Source organism: Macrobrachium nipponense, chromosome 35, assembly GCF_015104395.2.
Source record: "Macrobrachium nipponense isolate FS-2020 chromosome 35, ASM1510439v2, whole genome shotgun sequence".
Classification (NCBI taxonomy): domain Eukaryota; kingdom Metazoa; phylum Arthropoda; class Malacostraca; order Decapoda; family Palaemonidae; genus Macrobrachium; species Macrobrachium nipponense.
The window spans coordinates 43728827-43750947 of NC_061096.1; the positions used below are offsets into that span (position 1 = coordinate 43728827).

At 33.0% G+C, this 22121-nt stretch overlaps 2 protein-coding genes across 3 annotated transcripts in view; both read right to left on the bottom strand.

The window, feature by feature from the left end:
* Nucleotides 1-2007, bottom strand: part of LOC135208710 (dynein axonemal intermediate chain 1-like) — a 56817-nt gene extending 54810 nt beyond the window's left edge. Inside the window, exons 1-2 of the mRNA XM_064241186.1 lie at nucleotides 1919-2007; nucleotides 360-615 (exon numbers count right to left, since the gene is read on the bottom strand). Of these exons, the coding sequence (XP_064097256.1) occupies nucleotides 360-493 (134 nt within the window). The 5' untranslated portion in view covers nucleotides 494-615; nucleotides 1919-2007. The remainder of the gene's footprint in view (nucleotides 1-359; nucleotides 616-1918) is intronic.
* Nucleotides 2008-4458: 2451 nt separating this feature from the next.
* Nucleotides 4459-22121, bottom strand: part of LOC135208713 (SH3 domain-binding protein 1-like) — a 77424-nt gene continuing 59761 nt past the window's right edge. The window contains exons 10-11 of one of the 2 annotated variants that reach the window (XM_064241191.1): nucleotides 15268-15399; nucleotides 4459-12520 (exon numbers count right to left, since the gene is read on the bottom strand). In XM_064241191.1, coding sequence (XP_064097261.1) covers nucleotides 12414-12520; nucleotides 15268-15399 — 239 coding nt within the window. In that variant the 3' untranslated portion in view covers nucleotides 4459-12413. The remainder of the gene's footprint in view (nucleotides 12521-15267; nucleotides 15400-22121) is intronic. The other variant, XM_064241192.1, reaches the window with a different exon arrangement.

The following is a 22121-nucleotide window of genomic DNA, read 5'->3' on the forward strand; positions in this document are numbered from 1 at the left end:
TGCAGAAAAAAAGGGGGTTGGGGTTACACGTGTATAATGGCAAAAATTCCTGTATACATTGTAAAATTTGCTTGTTAGTAGTTTCTTTCATTTGTCTAAACGAGTATCATTTAGTTCTAAAAACTCGTTTAAGGTATATATATATTATATATATATATATATATATATATATATATATATATATATATATATATGCACACACATATATACACACACACAAACATATATATATATATATACACATTGTCATTCCCATTCTTATAAGAACCATTCACGAGGGTGTGTATTGGTGTGTGTAATCAATCACCTCGTTAGTTACCTGAGTATTTGTAATCATTAGTACAAATTAAATCAGTTACCTGTAAGGCTCCCCTTCTTTCTTTTCTTCTTCTTCCTTGCTTTCTTCCTTAGCGACATCCTCCGATTCTTCCTGACCTTCCTTAGCCTGGTCGACAGCTGCTGCCAGAGTCGCCGACAGTCGATTCCGTAGCATTTTTATATATTTATTGTTGTTGTTATTATTTACTTTTATTAATTTGTTTTCCTTTAGTATGGTATTCGTGTGTGCGTCTAGTTCCTGTTCTCTTTCCCTCTCATGGCTTCGTGAGTCGATAACTGGAGGAAGAATGATTTAGGTGTCATGGTTTGGAGGAAACGACTCAGGGTCAGGGAGTGTCATTATCTGGTCACATTTTGATAGCGGGTTCTTCCTGAACGATTTAACTTTCGTATGTTATCTAAGAATGTTTTAGTGGTTATTATTATCATGGACGTGGTTGATGATTTTCTTCTTAAATATCTTTGCAATTTCTGTGAGCATTCTTTATCAGATTTTTACATTTTATACTTAAACTGTTTGTGCATATGCTGATGTCTCCATTATGTTTGTTTTGTTATGCTAAATATTTTAACGAAGTAATAATTGTTAACATTAACAGTCAGTCGGCCGTACGAAATTATACATCATGTAAATTGGATGGGTTTTACCGCGTCTCGTCGGAAACAGATTTGGAAGTCTGTTGAGAATCTTAGAGAAATACGTAATATCATTTTCATTTTGTCACTTTTGAGTCAGTGACCTCTGTTCCTAGTGTTATTATACTCTATAACTAGTCGTGTTATTTTTTCGGTATTTCTTTTACATAAAGCTTCAAGTGCAAATCAGAGAGAGGGATGGACATAATTTATTCTTTTCACGACGTACTTCGAATTTAGTCTTAGAATTTCATTAAAAGATTAGAATTGTAATTAAACAGCTTGACGACCTTATTAACAAGGCAGTGGTGCTGAAACAGGTGTTACATCTTCATCTTTTGCGTAAAAAATGTCGAAATTACTTAGTTCATTTAATTTATATGCATTGAATTAGGCAAAATTAAACCCTACGCTCCGCTCTGCCAACGTGGAATCAGAGGAATTTGTTTCTGGTGAGTAGAAATTAATTTATCGATATAATGTGGTTCGAATCCCACAATAAGCTGTAGATCCCGTTGCTAGGTAACCAATTGGTTCCTAGCCACGTAAAAATATCTAATCAGCTCAGTGGTCTCGTTAAACTAAGATACACTTTTTTTAATCCTGCGGTCATCAAGTATCGTAATCACTGTTTGCATAAAATGTATAAAGTACTTAATTGCCAAAATAGGCTGATAAAGTGTAAGTTTTATATATAGGACTACGTATATGACTATGAGAATAGAGAAGCAACGCAACTGCTCGCGATAGGTCTTCACAAAAGAGACATTTTATCGGACTTTTTATGTTGAAAACAAAATTCATCTTAGGAGAACTTAATTTCACCTAGCAACACCAAAAGTCACCACCACTGCCATCTTCTACGTGGAAAAGTCCGTAACGACCCATTTTGTATGAGAGAAGAAAAAAATAAGTAATTTAAAAGGATGCAGATGATTATTACCGCCCGCGCCGCCGTCCTCCACATGCACCGTTCCATAAGACACTGAATTCCTAAACGCTACCGTTCACTATCAGTGCGGGTCATACACTGACCGAGTTTTGGGTTGGAAGGCAATTTTTCTCTCTCTCTCTCTTTCTCCCCCAAGACCTTTCGTGTTAGTCTCGCTTTTGGAATTCCATCTCTGGCCATTGGTTCCACGATAAACACGAATCAAGGCAGGCAGGAGCTAAACTTGGCTGGCTGGCAGAGGCCTGTCTGGTGGTTTATCTGGAGATGTCTTGTTTGAGAAGGTTGACGACCTGATAAGACGGTGAGGGGTATACGTTTTCTCTTTGTTCGTTGTATACATTCATACACGTATTTTTTTAAATTTCAAGTGCTCTGGAGAAATATGTATGTGCTTCAGTTAATTAGGTAGCAAACCCCATTGATATATTTATTTATCATATTGCAATTCCATTCCTATACTTGGACTGGTTAAGTTGCTATTGAAAAATAACAGAATTGTGATATTAGATGACTAGAATGTAACTTTTATAATAGTTAAAATATATATTAATTTCCCCAAGTACATGAACTATATGTTTATATAACTTTTTGTATGTGCTTGTAACGATTATTTTTGTTGAAAACCAGTGTATTTTTCTGCTTCCCCTTCCCTTGGTATGTCATGTATCTCGAGTTGCAACTTGAGGTTTTCCCCAAGTACCAGTATATCCCCTCGATTTGATTTTATAGGTTTTCCTCATATAAGGAGATATAACAATTTCCTGAATTTAGTCAAGTTATAGTTTTGTTTTACGTATTAAAATTCCCTGAGTTTAGTCAAGTAATGTTTTTGTTTTGACATTTTTGTTATGTACTTCTGTAAGTTTTATAGATCCATGGACGGATTTATTTTGTAGTTTTTTCAGTATTTATTCAATTGTTTTTTGGGGTTATTCATACTTGTAGTCTCAGCTATAACATGTTCATCATCTTAAAAGGTAATTACATTTCGCAAAGCACCTACCTGAGTAAATTAGCCAAGGTGACCTACTGGGGATGAAGTCTTTTCACTGATGTTGACCAACCTGGGAGAACTTGTAGATAACACTATATATATATATATATATATATATATATATATATATATATATATATATATATATATATATATATATATATATGTGTGTGTGTGTATATATATATATATATATATATATGTGTGTGTGTGTGTGTATATATATATATATATGTGTATATATATATATATATATATATATATATATATATATATATATATATAATTGTGTTATCTAGAAGTTCTCCCAGGTTGGTCAACATCAGTGAAAAGACTATAATTATATATAGTATATATATATTTATATATAGTATATATATATATTATATATTATATATATATATATATATACATACTATCTATATATTATATATATCCCTTATATATTTCTTTATCATATTCGTTGTTATCTAGAAGTCCCCAGGTTGGTCATCAGGAAAAGACTATATATATATATTAATTATAATATCTATATATATGTATATATATATATCTATATATATATATATATATATATATCTATATATATATATATATGACCTATATATATATATATATATATATATATATATTTAGATATAGATATAATATTAATATATATTATATTAATATATATTATATATATTTATAGTATGTATATGTATGTATATAATAGGGGACCAGTCTCTGCATGGATACTCTGAATTACTTGTATCTTCCTTACATCATACCTCAACTCATCTGGGGCTGTCTTCACACGTTGAATTAGGGCTTTTATTTTTTCCACTCAACGAGTTTAAAGGGTACGCATACCGTATTGAAATCAGTCAGCCGCTAAGTGTGGCAAAGTGGAATGTCTCCTAGGTATAGTTCAGGCCAAATGGTGTTATGATTGCTACCTGGGTATTTTGTTAAAAATTTTTTAGGGTTCTTCACATTGTAGAGCCCAGTATGATTAATGAACTTTATGTTGGTCTACTTTAAGTCATTGCAAATTTTACCTCATTGCAAACTATGTCATGATCAGTATCATAATCAGCAGACTGTGGGATACATGAGTATGCAGGATACATTTTGAATCTTCTGTAGGTCAGAGTAACGTCTTGCTGATGTTGCCTTTCTATTTACTTCAGAAAAAATAAAATGTTAAATAAGGAAAGTCAAACACTGGAGGACGTCTCCAGCACTCAGGCCATTTTTATTCCTTTTTTCTCTTCCTAGAATGGCCGTTATTCATGGTTAGCACAAATGTAGAAAAACTTCTTAACTCATGTCTTACACTTTTAAAAATGTTTGACCAGATTCTTCCTATTACATACATACTAAATTACTGTCGGAATATGAAAAAGATTTCCAGCAGATTTGAGTATATCAGATTTTTTTTTTTTACCCAGTAGTTTTGTAAGAGAACTTCTGCTGCATCATTTCTCAAAATGCTATGTTTTTTTTAAACATATAGTAGTCATTCAGGAGGAGGAGGAAGAAACAAACAACTCTGGTAAATAGGAAATTTATTTACATTACAGTGTCTATCATGAGTTTGGCATTATGCCATCACGTCAAAATATATATAGCCACTAATTTCTTGTTCTAAAGATGAGGAAAAGCAATAGCACTGACTTTAAAATATAATACTGTAATGCCATCACTACTTTCCTGTGCACTCAAGCTCTGCTCATAAGAAACACAAGACTGAAAAACAATTGAAACAATTCTCTACCGCACAAGAATAAATAAGCTCAGACAAAGCAGTTGATCAACCAAAAATTAAAATTTTACATGCAAACAATAAAGTAAAAATCAAACAGAAAGGACGAAAAACAGAAGGTGGTAAACATTCCTGCCACACTCCTCTACTACTATACATTTGAAATAAAAATAACTTTGGTACTAAAGATTTGTAACTAAATAAGGAAGAAATGTTCCAAATTTTGCTCTTAAACAAATCTTAGGGGTAATATTTCTCACCTGAAGTGAAGAGCACAGGTTAAACATGCTTCATATAATTTACCAAGGAATGACAAGAGTGCAAAACAAATGAAAATAAAGGTAAACGGGTTCTTACACCACTTCAAATAAATTAGGGCTATAGCAAAAGATAGATAGAAATTCTGAGTGTTCAATAACAATTTAGATTTAAATGATGTACACAAGAGGCATGTGCCACAGAAAAGCGACTATCCTACATGCTACCTGCTTATACTTTCTCAAAACTCCAAGCCTAGGATAGACTCAGCCCAATGGCTAGAAGGCACACTAGAGAGAGCATAATTCATCTGCTGAAGTTTCTAGAATAGAAAATAAATCAAACTAGGCAGTAGCAAATTTAAAGATAGCAATATAATGTCAGCATTTATAATGAGAGACAGACCCAAACTACTTTCTGCTCTATCAGAAAGGGAATGCCTCCTGCACTACTGGTATAAATTTGCATCCATTTTAAGATTGTCACATTCAAGCTGATAAGAAAGGTAGTCTATTATAATCTTAGGTCTTCTATACTAGATTCATAATGTATGCAAGACTTAATATGTTTGGTTGGATTTTGGGACTGTATGCTACTCAAATTTCCATGAGAAAATACTGGATTGGGTAATAGAGTACAAAATTATTTTTAAAAATTACATTACCCTCTTAAAATATCTTCCTAGTACATACAGTTGTCAAATTATTAGCCATAGAGTATGAAATTGGCAAACTGTGTTTCACACTTGAGCTAGAGACACATACTAGTTCCTTCACAATAGCATGCCGTTATAAATACAATACTATTATTATTATGTCAGTATGCAACAGGATGGTTTGCATAAGAGATTTGCAGCTTTTGAAAGGACCCTGCAATTTCAATTATACATTGGCAGCTATATACCCCCTGAATAAACACAAGTTAGAAATCAGTCAGTGACTGGAAGTTTACATTTTTTATTTTAAAAGTCTGTTAATCCTTTATAACTTACTATGGTTATAAAACACTACCGCTTCAGAAACTCCAAATGATATGTTGCATGTTAAGCCCTGAAGAGCAGTAGCAGCATTAAATGTTCCCCAGTTCATGGGCTGTGTGTATACTACACATCGGTCCATTCTGAATAGTAATGAAAGTTTACAAAAAATCTGGGGGAAAATTGCTATGAATTCAATTTGATCCTTTTATCACCAGTATGAAATAAAAAATATGCACTTATATGATATGGCTAGAGTACTCCTTCTCCCTTGTTTTCTTATTTCCCAACAAGCATTTCGAACTTCTAGATTTTAAAATAATGTCAACATAGTATACCACACTTGCATTTTAATGCTTTGAGCTGGATTTGGCCCTGCTAAAACCCTTTGTGTGACTAGAGAAGAAACTTACAAGAGATTTCCAAGCAAAAAGAAGGTTGCGATTCTTGACCGTAATTTTCTCCACAATATGTTAACTTCATTTTCATCATGATGTTTGTCTTCCCATTAATTTAGTCATGTAAAATTGTGAAACTATATTTACAGCCATGTGCAGGAAGGTAATTTTTTATGAGGAAATATGTGGCATAAATAATGCATTCTACCATAATACAATTATTTATTTACAAAAAAGTGGCCCAAAAGCACATATCTTTCTTACTACAGTATATCAGACAAATAAATCACAAAATTATGGTTTTAGAAAGCTAAAACACTGCAGGATTAGTAACCACTTAACAATTGTAGTTCTTATGCTTTTGGTGTATCTTACCACTCGTGTAGTCATGGGACTCTAATATTAGCAAGTCTTGCTCACACAAAAACCAAGGGTTTGGAAACAGGAATGGGGAAATTAGATGAAACATGGCTTTTCCTGGTAATTCTATGCAAACTTAAAAGCATATACAAAGCACCATAATAATGTAGTTACTGATATTTCACTGGTAGACAAATGTTTTAGAATAATGACAAGGTACGTATAAATAAAATTTAAGGGGATGACAGCATAGAAAAACAAATGATCATCACTTACAAAAAGAAGTAAACTAGATACAGTATCAAAACTTGATAATGGGAACAATATATTAATTTTTCAAGAAAACCAAATAATGAGGAAAAACCCACTACACACATCAAATTTACAATTAACCAAACATTTTCTCACACTACTGGAGTAGAAGTAATAAGGAAGGCACTGACCATTTAAAGCAGAGAAAACAAATTTTTAAACAAATTTGCAACATTTTCATCACTGAGCAAGAACCTTTTTAACTGTAGACTAAAAAAAATCTATTTTGATAAGAAGGTATCAATCATTTGTATTTTGCTTTGTGGTGATATTCTCCTCCGTAAAATGTAGCAGGGAGGATTTGTCTGAGATATCTGGTAGAAAACCATGCTGAAGAAAGTCCTGAATGTCAGATTTTTTTTTTTTCATTTAACTTTATTAAACCATCTGTAGACAGTAAGAATAAGGTTAACACTGTCAACCTTAGTCATTCCTGGATGCAGGTGGTTTAAACATACTTGAATAATTGCTTATGATAGGAAAAAATCATAAGATTCTTCAACAGAGTTACAGCTCTGACTATTTTTTCTGTAATAACTAATTACTCATATGTTGTGCTAGCCTTAGTGCCATCTTAGATGGGGAGAGAGAGAGAGAACTACTGCAGTTGCATTATACAGTATTACACAGGCAAAATTTCAAATTGCAGCATTACACAAAACACTTCTTGTTTGGATCACTGATCAAAATAATTACAATACATGTTTATGAGTTTTTAGTAGCCACAATGACCCATCTTATTTATTTCCTTTCATTTTTAGGATGCATTAGGAAATGAAAGCCTAGAAACCAAAGAGGAAATAATTAAAGATGATCTTCCTCTCTGGTAGGAATTAAACCCACACAGGATATAAGTTGGATGCTACCCCACATGCTACAAAGAAGGAAAAGGTTTTATACCAGCTCATATTTACATATATTCATCAAATTCAGATACATCTTACCAAACCCAAAATAGGCTCGCCCTACTACTGTCAACACCTTGGCATTTATTGCTTTATAGGCTGAAATATACATAATCTGCTGGTCACATTCACCTTACACATGTACTTTTTATAGCTACAGCAAGTTCTACGCTAAAATTTCCTCAAAGGTTGGATACAATATTTTCTTAAAGGCTGAATCCAAATGGATGGTACTAATTATTCTCGATCTCTTGCAGAACAACTGTTTCTTACATTTGAATATGTATTTAGACAATCTTGAGATTAACCAGGGCAAATCTTTGTCTACAAGGACCCCATTTCAAAATTGCTGTTCATGATAACATAACCTGTAAGGCTTGCTAGGACTGCCTATGTGGTTGTTATGTTTTGTATAATAAAAGTGAAAGTTCAAAAGGAATTATTATCAGCTACATAGTTGGAAAGAAGCTCAAACATTCATCAAATAAAAAAAAAAATCACATACACAATGTACAGTTTTAAAGATGATGCAATGTTTCACCAAGGTCCAAAAGTTTTAAAAAAAAGTTAGTGAAACTGGTTTTTCTCTTTACAGTTGTGTGATTACTATCCTTATATTTAGGTTTGTATATGGCACTAGCAAATCTTGACCACTTTATTGTAAGAAATGGTATATACCTAGTTTCAAAGTAGTGTTAACATTTCTTGGTACAAATTGATATGGTATAATACACTCAAAACCTTTATTCAGCTTTCAATTTATTTTGATTACTTGAAGGATATATTGGAAAGCAATCTTGATTTTTAATGGTGACCACCTTAGTAAGTCATAGACCAGATTTTACATACGTACCTCACACAAATTAGGTGGCCCTCTTAGTGCAACTATAGAAAAATTGGTTAAAATACAGTTGTGCCTAACACTGATCCCATACCAGTCACTCAAGAACCCTGTTCATGTTGCTTTGTCATAAATCTCGAGCTTTTCCCAAAAAGTCTGTTTTGGGCAGTAAGAAAACCACAACTTCACAGGCACCATAGTTACCCAGGAGTAAGCTGAGCTGTATTTATTAAACTATATTAAAATTCACTTAAGAAAAGACCTCTGGAAATCACCAACACCAAGTCAGACATCAGCCCTATGACAAAGGGTATTTGAGGTGGCCACAGCCATTAGTACTGTCATATCAGCACCAAAAAAATTTCAGAAGTTGATACAATGAAAGGTAAAGGTACATGGAATGACAGTAATGTTATAAACAGTATGTCACAGTTTAAGATGGTAGTTCAAAATAAAAGGTTTTCAACAGGTTAAGTTTTGCCAAATTATGAATGCAAATCAGTCAACAGAATTCCTTTTGGATTTACTAATATTGAGCTCAGCTTTCATTCACAGCTTTTCTACTACTGTCCCCAAAAAAAGGATTAATAAATTCTGTTAATGATGCAGGTTTAGTAATTAAAGCTCCCCCCACCCCAAGCCCAAAGTTTAGAATTTGTTCTGGGCTTTAAATTATATGATGTTTACAATTATAGTATAAACAACACGAAGTTGTCTGTCAAGACTGCTAATCAGTTCAAAGTTTTTAAAATGCCCCTTTTGATAATATTTTAGGTATAGAAATGATTAAAGTATTATGGCATTTTTTCAAATTTTTACAGATATTGAGTTTCACAGAATGGATTTTTTGACAAATTCAAATTTTTACAGATATTTAGTTTCACAGAATGGATTTTTTGACAAATTCAATGTATAATATATCCCTTTCTGGTATCAATATAATATCCATAGCCCAATAACCCAAGATTTTCATCTTCAATTTGGCTAGCCCTTTACAGATGCAAGCAGCCCTTTACAGATGCAATTGATTGCATCTTTAATGACTGGTACAAGCTGCATCTGTCAGTGTTAGAAGTGCTAAGATGTAGAAGACAGGCTGAATGCTGTCACTATTTCACAGACTTCTCTCTATAAAGAGGATCACAAATGGCGAGTCAGGTTTTGAAACTGCTTCAAGGAGGCAAATTTAAAATTATCAAGCTGCTTGAGAACAAATGGAGCCAATACGAATAAAGAGTTCATCATGATGATCTAGTAGGGGCATGCTGTGAAGCAAGTTTTTGTGGAAGAAGCCTAAATTCATTGAATCAACATATAGATATCATATATCTTTAGGGAATTACTAGTCAAAAATGCAGTAAAACAAAAGGAAATTAATCCTAACCCTCTATTCAGCCTCACAAAAGTTTCAACATCCGTGCAAAACCCAGGACTCAGGGCAAGATTTTTGAGAAGTACCCACAAGCTCAGCAAAAAAGAAAAAAAATTTTTTTTTTTAGTTTTTTTTTTTAGGTTAAACCAATTCCTCCTTGCCTCCATCATCCACTGCTTCTTTATTTAAGTATCCAAAACTTTTTTACCAGAAGACTGATTACGTATTGCTATTCTATCGTTCTGCTGGGTTTCAGATTTTTTTCTACACAACTGGTCTTGAGAAATTTCAGTTAAATTTTTAATCAGTAGCCAGTTGTATAACTTCAACTACAAAATACACTGGCATAGAAATAATATGTTCAAGTATCTAAGCAGATACCAAAAGAATTTTTATGAATGCTAGGAATTACGGTTTTTTCCTCTTGAGATTTATACAGAAAAAATGTGGAAACAAGCAGTAGTTAACAAAAACAACAGTTGTTAACCAAAATGTAATGATGATTGCCAAATGCCAATGAAGTGATGGGTAAGACTATGTATTTTGCATAGCACTGTAGTATGAATTTTCATTCTGTTGCATCATGCAAGTAACTGCTGAAAATAGTATATAACACGATTATCATGTAAAAACAAGGAAGAATACATGAAACTCCTCATATTTCATTTGCATTAGCAGGGTTTCTGTTGTTTCTATATGGTTACATACTGTACACCTGACTTATTATTCCATTTGGATATTATGCAAGCATGTTATATAACAAACTAATTATGTTGGTCAGACACTACCTCCCCTTAAAACTTATTTGTGCACACCTGCCAGGTAAATGACTGAAAAAGGGTAGCTACTTTCCTTATCACTGGACTACATTATCTGCATTTGTAGCAAGACAATGTTGATTCAAACTGAATTCCTACTGTCACATGAATACATAAAAGCTATCTTCTAGAGTTACCATGCTATCTTACAGCATATGAAGAAAAATTATCACAAAAAAATTACATAATAGATTGGCATTTCCTTAATTAAAATTAATTCAAAACTAGATTTAGATTTCATAAAATACTGCATGTATACTCATGATGACATTTTAATTCTTCATTCAAACACTCTTACCAGAAACATGTGCCCTAGAAAATCAAATGCTGAAAGGAGGTGAAGGAAAGAAACAAGGGCAATGAGAGAAAAGAGGCCAAACACAATCTGCCAAGATAATATGTTTCTCCCCCAAAGACACAAACCATATGAAAGGAATATAAATTAGACATCATTAATAACTCATATCCTCCTTTGACCTGCTGGGTGAGGGCCAAGAATGATCTAAGCTTCTCACTTAGAGAAAGACAGACAAGCAGACGAAAGGACAGACTGAGAGAAGGATAACCAAGAGGTAAATTATCTACCACATGCATTAAACTTTTCTATAAAATAAAAAAATAATAGCTCCATAACATCATTTTATAACACTTAAGTATTATAATAGAAACAAGCTTTAAATTTACAATATACATGATTGGAAAAAAATATTAGGCTTTATATCAAAACATGAAACCTAAATAACACCTATTAACCAGAAATGGCAGAACTGGTCAACAGTATTAGAATGGCATTGGATGCCTTTAATCACTCAGATGTATTATGATCAATTTTACTAAAAATCAATACTCTTTATACAAAAACACTTATATACTGTATCTACAAAACATAACACCTTTCTTTCACATTATTACTCCCTCTGTTTCCTTAAATCTCTTATCACAATCTTGTTAAATAACGTAACTGGCTTGAGGAGGGTTTTTCATATCACTGGATATTCACTATTTCTTAATCAAAACTATCACAACTTTGGTCAGTACTGATAATGTGACAGAATTTCATTTTTACATCTCTAGAAGGTATGCAAATTACAGCCATGATTCAGTAAAATAAATGACTATATTTTGCATTGCTTATAGAGCTAATATTTATGCAGATTCCCATTAAGGATTGCAGATAATAAAAATAATAATAAAAAAAGTCACCTGGGGTTCAAATATAGTATATTAGGTATATTCTAGGTAGGATGGCAAAACAAAATTTTATGAGCACCAAGATAACAGACAGCCAATTTGCAAAAATTCAATGTTCATGAGAGTCATTTCAAATTACATACAAGGCGAGAGAAAGACACAACCAAGGAGCATACAAGACCATTGTATCTGATCTTCGTAATGATGTATCCGATCTTCCTCTGTCTTGTTGACGAAGCACTGCACAGGTTTATAAAAACTATCCTGGGATGTGATGAGGTACCAAAATACATAACAGCATCAGATTGGAAGTTCTAAAGATTTGTAGAATCTGGCACTTGCTCCTCTTCACTTGGGGTAGAGGCTGCTGTGTCAGTGGACGGAGGCCATGTGAATTTCCCCGATCCACCACTTTTCAAGGCTGTTGGCCAATAAAAAAATAAAAGCAAATTAACATTTCATTATATCAAACAATTTACAAAAAAACATCAATATTGAAATACTAGTAAGTGTATTCAATCATTAATTGGCACTAATATTTTGAAAGTGAAGGTTCATGGGTAAACTTTGTGATTATGCTCAAAGCCTGGGTAAACTATAACTGTAATGCTGCTATAAAAATTTCCTTTTAAGAAGTATTCAAGGAATGCTTACTTACTAAGTAGTTCCAGAAGGCCTCTAAGTGAATTTGCATTCTTCCTATGATACTTTTACAGTATTAATAAGAATTACCTCTAGATGTAATGTAGCAGCAATACCTTACAATATACAATACACAAAACCCCTTATATCTCAAGAATAAGTTCACTCCAAACAGGTGGTGGACTCTGATACCAGAGGGAAAATTACCACCCAAGAAAGAACTAGCATCATGTTTTGGGAGTTTACTCTCCATGTGTATGAAGAGAAGTCACTGCCTTAACAATATTACCCAAAGCTCAGATAACCGATGAGGGTTGAGCATAAGGTTAATGTCTTTGCCATATATAAAAAGAAAAAAATGAAATGTTTAAGTTCTTAGGAATGAAAATGAATCATGAAATTTAGGCTATATAGCCACGCCTTGGGGAGTGGTTGGATAGCTCTAAGAAATAATGTTTAGAGAGGGTGAACTGAAAAATGGAGGAAAGAATGCAGAATGCAGGTTAAAGCTTAAAAAGAGAAAAGTATGGGCATTAGGACCAAAGGGACACTGCAAACTCCCTTTAGTAATGCTTACAGAGCACCACAATAAGTGTGTTATGGCACTACCCATATTGGGATAAAATGATCTTAGGTCAGCATGGATCCATAAGCCAATGGATCTAATAAGTGAAGGGAAAAACCAGTGGTAAAAGTTTTTCAAACTCATACAAATTTGAGACACAAGTCTGATCTTCAACACCTACTTCTTCAACTGAAGCCTTTCTTATTGTTTTGCCATACCACAAGAAAAACTAGAAAGGAAATCTCTTATCTTCTGCCTTCTATATCTCAATCATTGCCTCTAAATACAAATTAAAAGTAAAACATTCCTCAGGAATACTCATTAGTTTACATACTGTTCCCTGCAGAATATAGTAACCAAGTTCTTTTGCACTGTATCAATTTCCAAACTTAACAACTAATCTAGATAATCCACATCATAAGGATCATCTTGTACACTACATCACAGATTTAACAGGAAAATCACCTTGTGTTCATCTCTTGATGAACAAGAATACTGGTACAGTATTTGAAATAACCATGGTGATAACACCAACAGGCATACAACACTCCTGAACTGCGGCAACTGTTAGGCAAGCAAGTGCAAAGATAAACTTGGAAAATGAAAATGGAGATCAAAGTGACAGCAACGGAAAAACAGTTCTCAACATCTTCCTGTTCTACCACCTGAACATTCCAGGAACATGGACTTGACATCAACATAAGACAAACAAAAGATGAACTGCAGACACAAAGGAACCAATGAACCTGTACATAATGCGCATAAACTGCCAACAGCTGTTCATTTTGTTTTAAGAGCTTTTGTAATGGGAAAATTTACAAAACGAGCACTATATAAGTAATGGGAGGTTTGTGATACATAATAATATGTAATATGATACTACAAATACAGAGTATGGAATTCCAAAATTAATATCAAAGAGCAATAAAAATTTTTAAATAGAAAAGGAGGCTTAGATTAACAAAACATTTAAAAAAAAACATTGTGAAAATGTTTTAACAATGTAAAAAAAAAAGTTTTAACAATGTAAAAAAAAAAAAAAATAAAAAACTTACCAATATACTCCACGACCTGATAATAACAAACATTTTACACCATAGAATAATAAACTTCAAATTTTAACAGATAAATAAAACCCTGGCTATACTCCTCTCTCTTTTTAAAATCCCCAACATTTCCCAAAACAAAATTAAACTTCTTTTCATATAACCAGAAGAATTTTGGATTTCAATAGAAAAATGCCACTACATCCATGAAGTTACTGAAATGTAACTATGATGTTAATTAGATGAACCATTTACAAAATCATGCAAAGTTTCTATCATAATTATAAAATTCATGATGCAGAAAATGCTACACATAACAATCTACAGGTCTAGTATGTTTAGCTATAAAATTTCCTACACTAATTCTAGTACAAGAGTCATTTAACATGCTAGATAATAGTACAATTACTGTACATTGACTAAATATTTGGCTAATCAAAACCACAGATAAGTTATTAAAATAGACCATCTGAAAAAATGAAAAATTACTAAACAAAAAAAAAATACATAGGTAATGAAAAAATATCAAGGGCGGCTGTAGGTCAATTACTATATTTTGTTTCATAATTCTGTACATTATGGGAAAATTACAAAAGGGAGCTGGAAACCAACTGCTATAATGTGTGTCCAGTTCTGTTCATAAAACAACGTTTAGTGTAAGAAAATCCGTTTATGAAATATGCATAAAAGTCATTACTGCAGATGTACGCTGACCAACCGTCACAAGATAAATTAGACAACTCATTCTGCATTCAATGACCAAATAATCATACTTATAAAAGAAGAAAATGTGCATAATGTGCATGGATTCAAATGCAAGTGTACAATCCTGCAATGAAGCTGAATACTCAACAAACAATTAGTTATCATAGCAAGGCGTGACATAGCTACAAAAACAAAAGATTTTTGACAAACCTGTATGATGAGAATTCAAGGGGGCAATGGCGTCCAACTGTTCAGAGGAGAATGACGGGGGTCTTGCTAATAACTGTGGAGGCTTATCTGGTTTGGGTGGCTTCCAGGGTTTCTCAGGGAGGTTCGTACTCCCTGAAGGAGGTGTTGGTTGGAAAAAAGATAAACTAAAACTCCAAAGGGTGTCTAGCAACTAACTGCATGTGGCGATTCCACAAACAATGCGTAAATAGCTAACAAAGACTTCCACACCCTACAGGCACAGATTGCTAGTTTAAGGTACCTTGTTAAATAATATCAAAAGACTGCCACAAACCCAATATAAGGCTTGGAAAAAGAATCCTGCGAAACTTGCAAAATGAAAAGTAGGATTACACAATTTTATCCTCGAGTCTCATTCAAATATACCTAAAAAGTCAAATAGTATTACTGAATATATTAAGACTCCAAGTAAAAGAAATAGACACGTCGACAGCTCTCTCCTTAAAATTTCCTACAACGAAGGTTTCAAGACCAAAATATAAATGGCCAGAGACGGCATAATGTTTACAGCCATATAACCAAAGCATTTTGCCCCAAATATCATTGTTAGATTAAACCAAGGGACTCTATGCCATGTGTACTATCGGCAAGAAAAGTATACACTTTTCATTATCTTTCGTTCATCAAACGTTAAATTTTTTTTTTTATAGAAAACATATCTTGGTAGCTTTACTCTTATAGTATTATGAAAATACACAGCAAATTATATCATATATATTATATATGCAAAAAAAAAAAATTTTTTTTTAGATACTTAAAAACACCATACATGTCTAAAGTAATTAGAATTTCTCAGATGGATTTGGTCATAGAGATCTGGAAGATAAGAGTGGATGCTATCTGGTTGTGTTCCTCTGTATCACGACGAGACTAGTATTTAGAACTCGCTTTTCTCTAAGAAAAGAATTATTTTCCATCATCATAAGCAGTAATGATCATTATTTTAGTTTCTAAAATTTTTGTGTTTATTCCAAAGCATTTAAAGTTAGCTAGCGTCAATAGCAGTCAATGTTGTGATGGCTAAGGTAGGTTGAGCAAATTTAACTAAATCCACAAGACTATGCTCTATGTTGTGAGGAGGAGCCCAAGTGCTTTGGGCAGGAAAGCACAAGTCACTATATACTGGCATAATGGCTTTCATACTTTGATGACTTGAACCCTGACAAGGGTTGAATGCTGTAGCTGTTTACAAAACTACTGTCATTAAAAGAAAATCTTTATCAAGGTTAAAGAAATCTTTATCAAGTTAAAGTAGCCTGTCAACTCGAAGATTTTCTGGCTATGTTCCCATTCCAAGCAGTTCGGAGTTAGCCTACACAGCTAACACGGCTGCATTACTTTGCCAGGAAACTGAAAAATTTCCCAACACATCAGCATTTTTGCATGATATAAAACTTCCATTGCCTGCGCAATAGATATAGTTGCCTGCGCAATAGATATAGTTATTAGTGGCAATAAATATTTTTACTTTACACAGCTTTTTTTGTGAATGATTTAAGGATGAAAATCAATTATCAAAAGTAGAGGTTACGTATATAAAGCAAGCAAGCATGACCGTAGCCTATGGTTGAAATTTTCCACATCTTTTTACAATCTTTGAATCTTATGATAGCTGTCAAATGAAATCAAGATTAAGGTATGAATTTCTTAAGAGAATTAACTTGAAAACTATGGCCCCTTCAATACTTATCTAGTAATGTACGTACGTATAGTGAAGCACAATCTAGGCAGCCATATCACTGTTTCCCAGGTATCCATGCACCAACTCACTGCTCTTTCCTCTGCCTTTCCCTTCAATAGTCCATCACCAATACTATAATATTCTCTCTCTCTCTCTCTCTCTCTCTCTCTCTCTCTCTCTCTCTCTCTCTCTCTCTCTCTCTCTCTCTCTCTCTCTCTCAAAAAATATTATCGCTCAATCTCTCGAAGTAAATATAATGAATTAAGTATCTCTATAGATAGGCCTATGCTTACTCTCTCTCTCTCATATCATATTACATTCATATTGTATGGTTCCTCAGGAATATCACTGATATTGCCCAAATTTTAAAAACATTTGCTCTCATTATTCAAGACCATTTCCAATTACATGCGCAAGAATTTTATGTCATTTTAGTGTCATAACATCACTTATGAGTAAGGTTTCACAGTAGGTTTTATACAAGGGCAATCGATATCCTACTCTGAACTGATGTTACCCAACCAACATTAATAATAATAGAGAGGCTGTTATTACATTAAAGTATAAATGATTAAGACTAGAAAGCAACAACCACAATGATTTTGAAGCTCCACCCCCTTTTCTAGTTGCCAGGTGTGACATTATTGAACAATGTGTGTCCAAAGATTTAAGAAAACTGTATCTTCCCTTTTCTTGTCGATAGTACACTGAAGTGAAACAATTTGTTGACCAAATAAAATCTTACAGGTTCCCATCATTCACTCTTAGAACAGGAAAGCTATTATGGTATTTACTCATAATAATATCCACAGCTGAAGAAACTTATTCAGCCAGGAAGTTATAAAGCCAAAAGTTACAGATATTATATTCAAACAAATTACTAATGCTGTCGAAGAAAAAGATGAATTCTACACTGAGAAAAATTAGAATTTTATTTTAGTTTGAGTATATCTGACTCTTCATACTTACAAGCCTATTGGCAAAGGTTTGGCAGTCTCTGGAGATATGCAAATTTTATCTGAATACTGAAGGTAACTAAAAATTACTTTTCTTAACAGATATCACCTTACACATACAATATGATGTTGAATGTCAACTTTGAGCTTCCTACAGAGGGATCACCCTATACATTCCCAAAGATGAAACACCAACTTGACCTTGCTTCGTTCTTGCTATGAGTGCAATAGACTGTGACAGATGGAAGAAAAGCAAGGAATTACTTATGAACTGTGTGAATAAATTAAACAGGGTAGGGATGTCTGTCTATTAAGGGCATCTTAATTGGGTCTGGTAATGACAGCTGAAGACTAAGCTATTTTATCTGTATCTTCATTTTCTTTAATGCCTTTAATAAGAACAGATATAGCACAGTTCAACACATGTAATATTCTTGTAGTTTATGGAAAGATTATTATTATTTTTTTCTATAACAGGAATTTTTTGGACTATGTTTTAAATGCTTCTATGACAGTTCTGGAATTGCTGAAAATTATCATGTTATGTGCAGGTATATTTTTAATACTTTAATCTTCAGAGCAGATACAATAGTGGATAATTTACCAAGAATAAAGACTATATGTAGTGGTAAACGAATGCAGTTTTTTCTTAATCTGGAGATGGGAGTTCTTTCCACTTATCTCTTTTTCACATGATTTCCTAGCCTTCTCATAGGTGTTGTGGGACCCATCACATGTCTATAAACAATCTTATAGGATCCTTGGGTAATTTTGAAGGAAAGCCCTACGGTTGAAAGCTGAAGATATGTTTAGTTCATGATGCTATCTGTCAAGAAATTTGTCTCCACATGTACATAAATTTACATATAAATTTTTTTTTCTACCCCAGTGTTTGACTAATTTTATAAAAAAATTATGTAGTATATATATCTACACTTTACTTCCAACCTTCTTCATAAACCAATTAAATGAAAGTAACTATTACCTACATTAATGTTCTGTTGTAATTAACTTATACACATTCTATATGGTATTAAATCTATTCACTTTACAATCTTCCAAGTTATGAACAATAAGTTCCACCAAGGACAGATTACATATATTTCAGATACGAAATACACTGGTATCGAGAGACATCTCAGCACTAAAATGATTTTTGAAACTAAATTGACTTTAGATATTTCCAATTCCCCTTCTAAGTGGTGAACTAACTGTGAACACACTTGCCATCTGCTTGTTAAGAAATTAATAACACGGCCTTCCCTTTAAGGGTAATTTAAAAGTACAGTGGTACCTCGACATACGAAAGGCTCAACTTACGAAAAACTCGACATACGAAAGAAAATACGAAGATTTTTTGGGCTCTACATACGAAAATAGTTCAAGTTACGAAAGTTGTTGCTGTAAAGTCCTGAGATTCGCCCGGACCACCGAGAACAATTTTAAAACCCGCGCGTCGCCAACTGAGTAAACTCGCCACCATCCTCACGCTCTCCCATTGGTTCCTGATGCTATTCACCCCAAAAGATCCTGCTCTCCTATTGGTCAGCATCTACCCCTTGTGCTCTATGTATTCTATTGGTAAAAGGATGCTGTAAACTTATTCGTGCAATACATTTAATAAAAAAAAAAACATTAGGTAAAGATAGAATAAAGAATAGAAATTAATGGTTATTATACTGTTTGGTAGTTTCGTAGTTGAAAAGAGATAATGAAAACTTATGGCTTACTGTACACTAGGAAAAGTGATTTCTTGGCGATTGTTCGGTACTCGTAAGTGCTGAACGTAAACAGAAGTTTGGAAGCTTTTTTTTTTGTTTGATTGTTTATTATAGTTAATGGTTACTTAATAATTATCTGAAATGAGCACATGCAATACATTTAATAAAAAAATTGTGAATTTGATATAAAATATAAAATAAATCAAGACTGCTATCATCGAAGCCAAAAAATAAGTATTTTCTAGAATTCTTCTTCTTTTTTAATATTACGTATATATTTCATTATAGCTGTCAGTAACTCAGTTATCTCCATTAGGTAAAGATAGAATAAAGAATAGAAATGAATGGTTATTATACTGTTTGGTAGTTTCATTAGTTGAAGAGAGATACTAATGAAAATTTATGGCTTACTGTGTGCTAGGAAAAGTGATTGCTTGGCGATCGTTCAATACTCGTAAGAGCTGCATGTAATCAAACGACTGGAAGGTTTTTTCTTTGCTTGTATTATAGTTAACGATTAATTAATAATTATTTGAAATGAGTACACTGATTATTTATACATTTTATTAGCATATTCTAAGCTTTTAGCTTCTTAGGTTTAGATGTCAGAATCATAGACTAGGCTACATAGCAACTGCTAACATAGGCTAGGCTTATTGCTAAGGGACATATGCTAAAGTCCTAATATATGCAGTAAAAATGGGATTGAACATTACATGCAGTTGAATATTACTCAAGTATGTACAGTATTTTGCCTTTTCCGAGTCATATTTCTTCCGTCGGATTGGCGTTGTAACCCTAGAGCATGTGTTGTAGGCCTGGAATATAATTTACTGCGGTGTTTTTGTAGGGCTTGGAACGGATTAGACATTTTACATGTAAAATGCGGCTCAAGATACGAAAAACTCATAATACGAAGGCCGCCTCGGAACGGATTAATTTCGTATCTTGAGGTACCACTGTAACTATAAATCAGAGGAAAAGAAGACCTTACCAGAGGATTCTGCATACAACATCTAGGATCACTCAATAAAGAGAATGACAAAGTGGAACTGATGTGTAGTACAGGGAATAATTGTAAAGAAAAGACAAACTGCCCATAACTCCTTGTAGGATGAAGATCATATCAATGGTAGAATGATACCTCACCTTTAAAAGAAAACTATTTCTTACTCTCCAGACACACCCAGGGTAAACAGCTTTAATCATGAAAACATATAAGGAAAAAACATTGCAAAATTTTAAATTTCCATAAAATATTCTTAGAAAAAATCAGCTTACTTACAAAAAATGTAAGCATTAGGATTTTCACTTTGAAACAGAATGCATAAAAAAACACCAACAATTGGAAGCACACCCACCACCATATAGTTAAGTATTTAGGAAAAGCACCATCTAAAAATGTTTTATAACTCTGCAGTGCTGTAAGCCCAATTACTAAGCTAAAAGCAAACAAATCCCACAGATGTTAATATTGTTAAGAAATAATCACTAAATATTAAGTTAAGTTAGTAATTAATGTTAAAATTTTCACAATCAAAGCATAACAAAAGCCAATCACCAACATGCAACCCATTACTTGCAAATTAAGAGCTACATTTTCTTCTTTCTTTAATTACTTTAAGCTTTGAACCGAAATATTCATATGAAAATTCACCAGATCATTTCCTCATTCCTGTGCCTTATTTTTTCATTTTACATTATACCAACACTGAAAATGAACAGTAGTTTATAAAGGAACTGTCTGTAAAAATCTTTCACTGAGGAAAGGGAGTTCTTTTCATGATCATGATTCTGTGTTATTATTAGTGACAATTTTTCATGAATAGACATCTCTTGTTTATTGAATGCTAATATTGAACAGTACACTTCCCATTATGACAGCTATAATATACCTGGACCACAAAAGTAAATGATATTTTTAAATATAGCTATTTAAGATTTTATCATTACAAACAAAATAAGTCTCTAGCTTTGGCTCTACCATTTCATAATATTAAAACACGCTGACATACCCATCTACATATTACAATTAAAAGAAGAAAAGTTAACCTCCGACTCCAGAAGCACTGACCCAACTCCTTTATAAATTATCTTCTAAATTTACCATACTCTTCATGCTAACTGAATTAGAAAAGCAAAGATAAAGAGAAAATGAGCAAAAGGAAAATATTCTAAATTTATTTCTAAAACCCTAGTGTACCCCTAGTCATCTCATTTAACCTAACAAATCATTCTATCATAAAGTATCTAGAAGTTAATTCCAGTTCATAAAAATAAGATAAAAGTAATTTCTCATTTATCTGCTTTGTCTGAGACTGCACTATGCCTTACTTGCATTCTTTTCCATGAGTGTAGAATAAACCAACCACCTGGGGTGGTGGAAATGAAACCACTGTTCCAATAACCTTAGCTCGGTCAGTACTGTACATACGCTAACTGATGTAAAATGAAGTT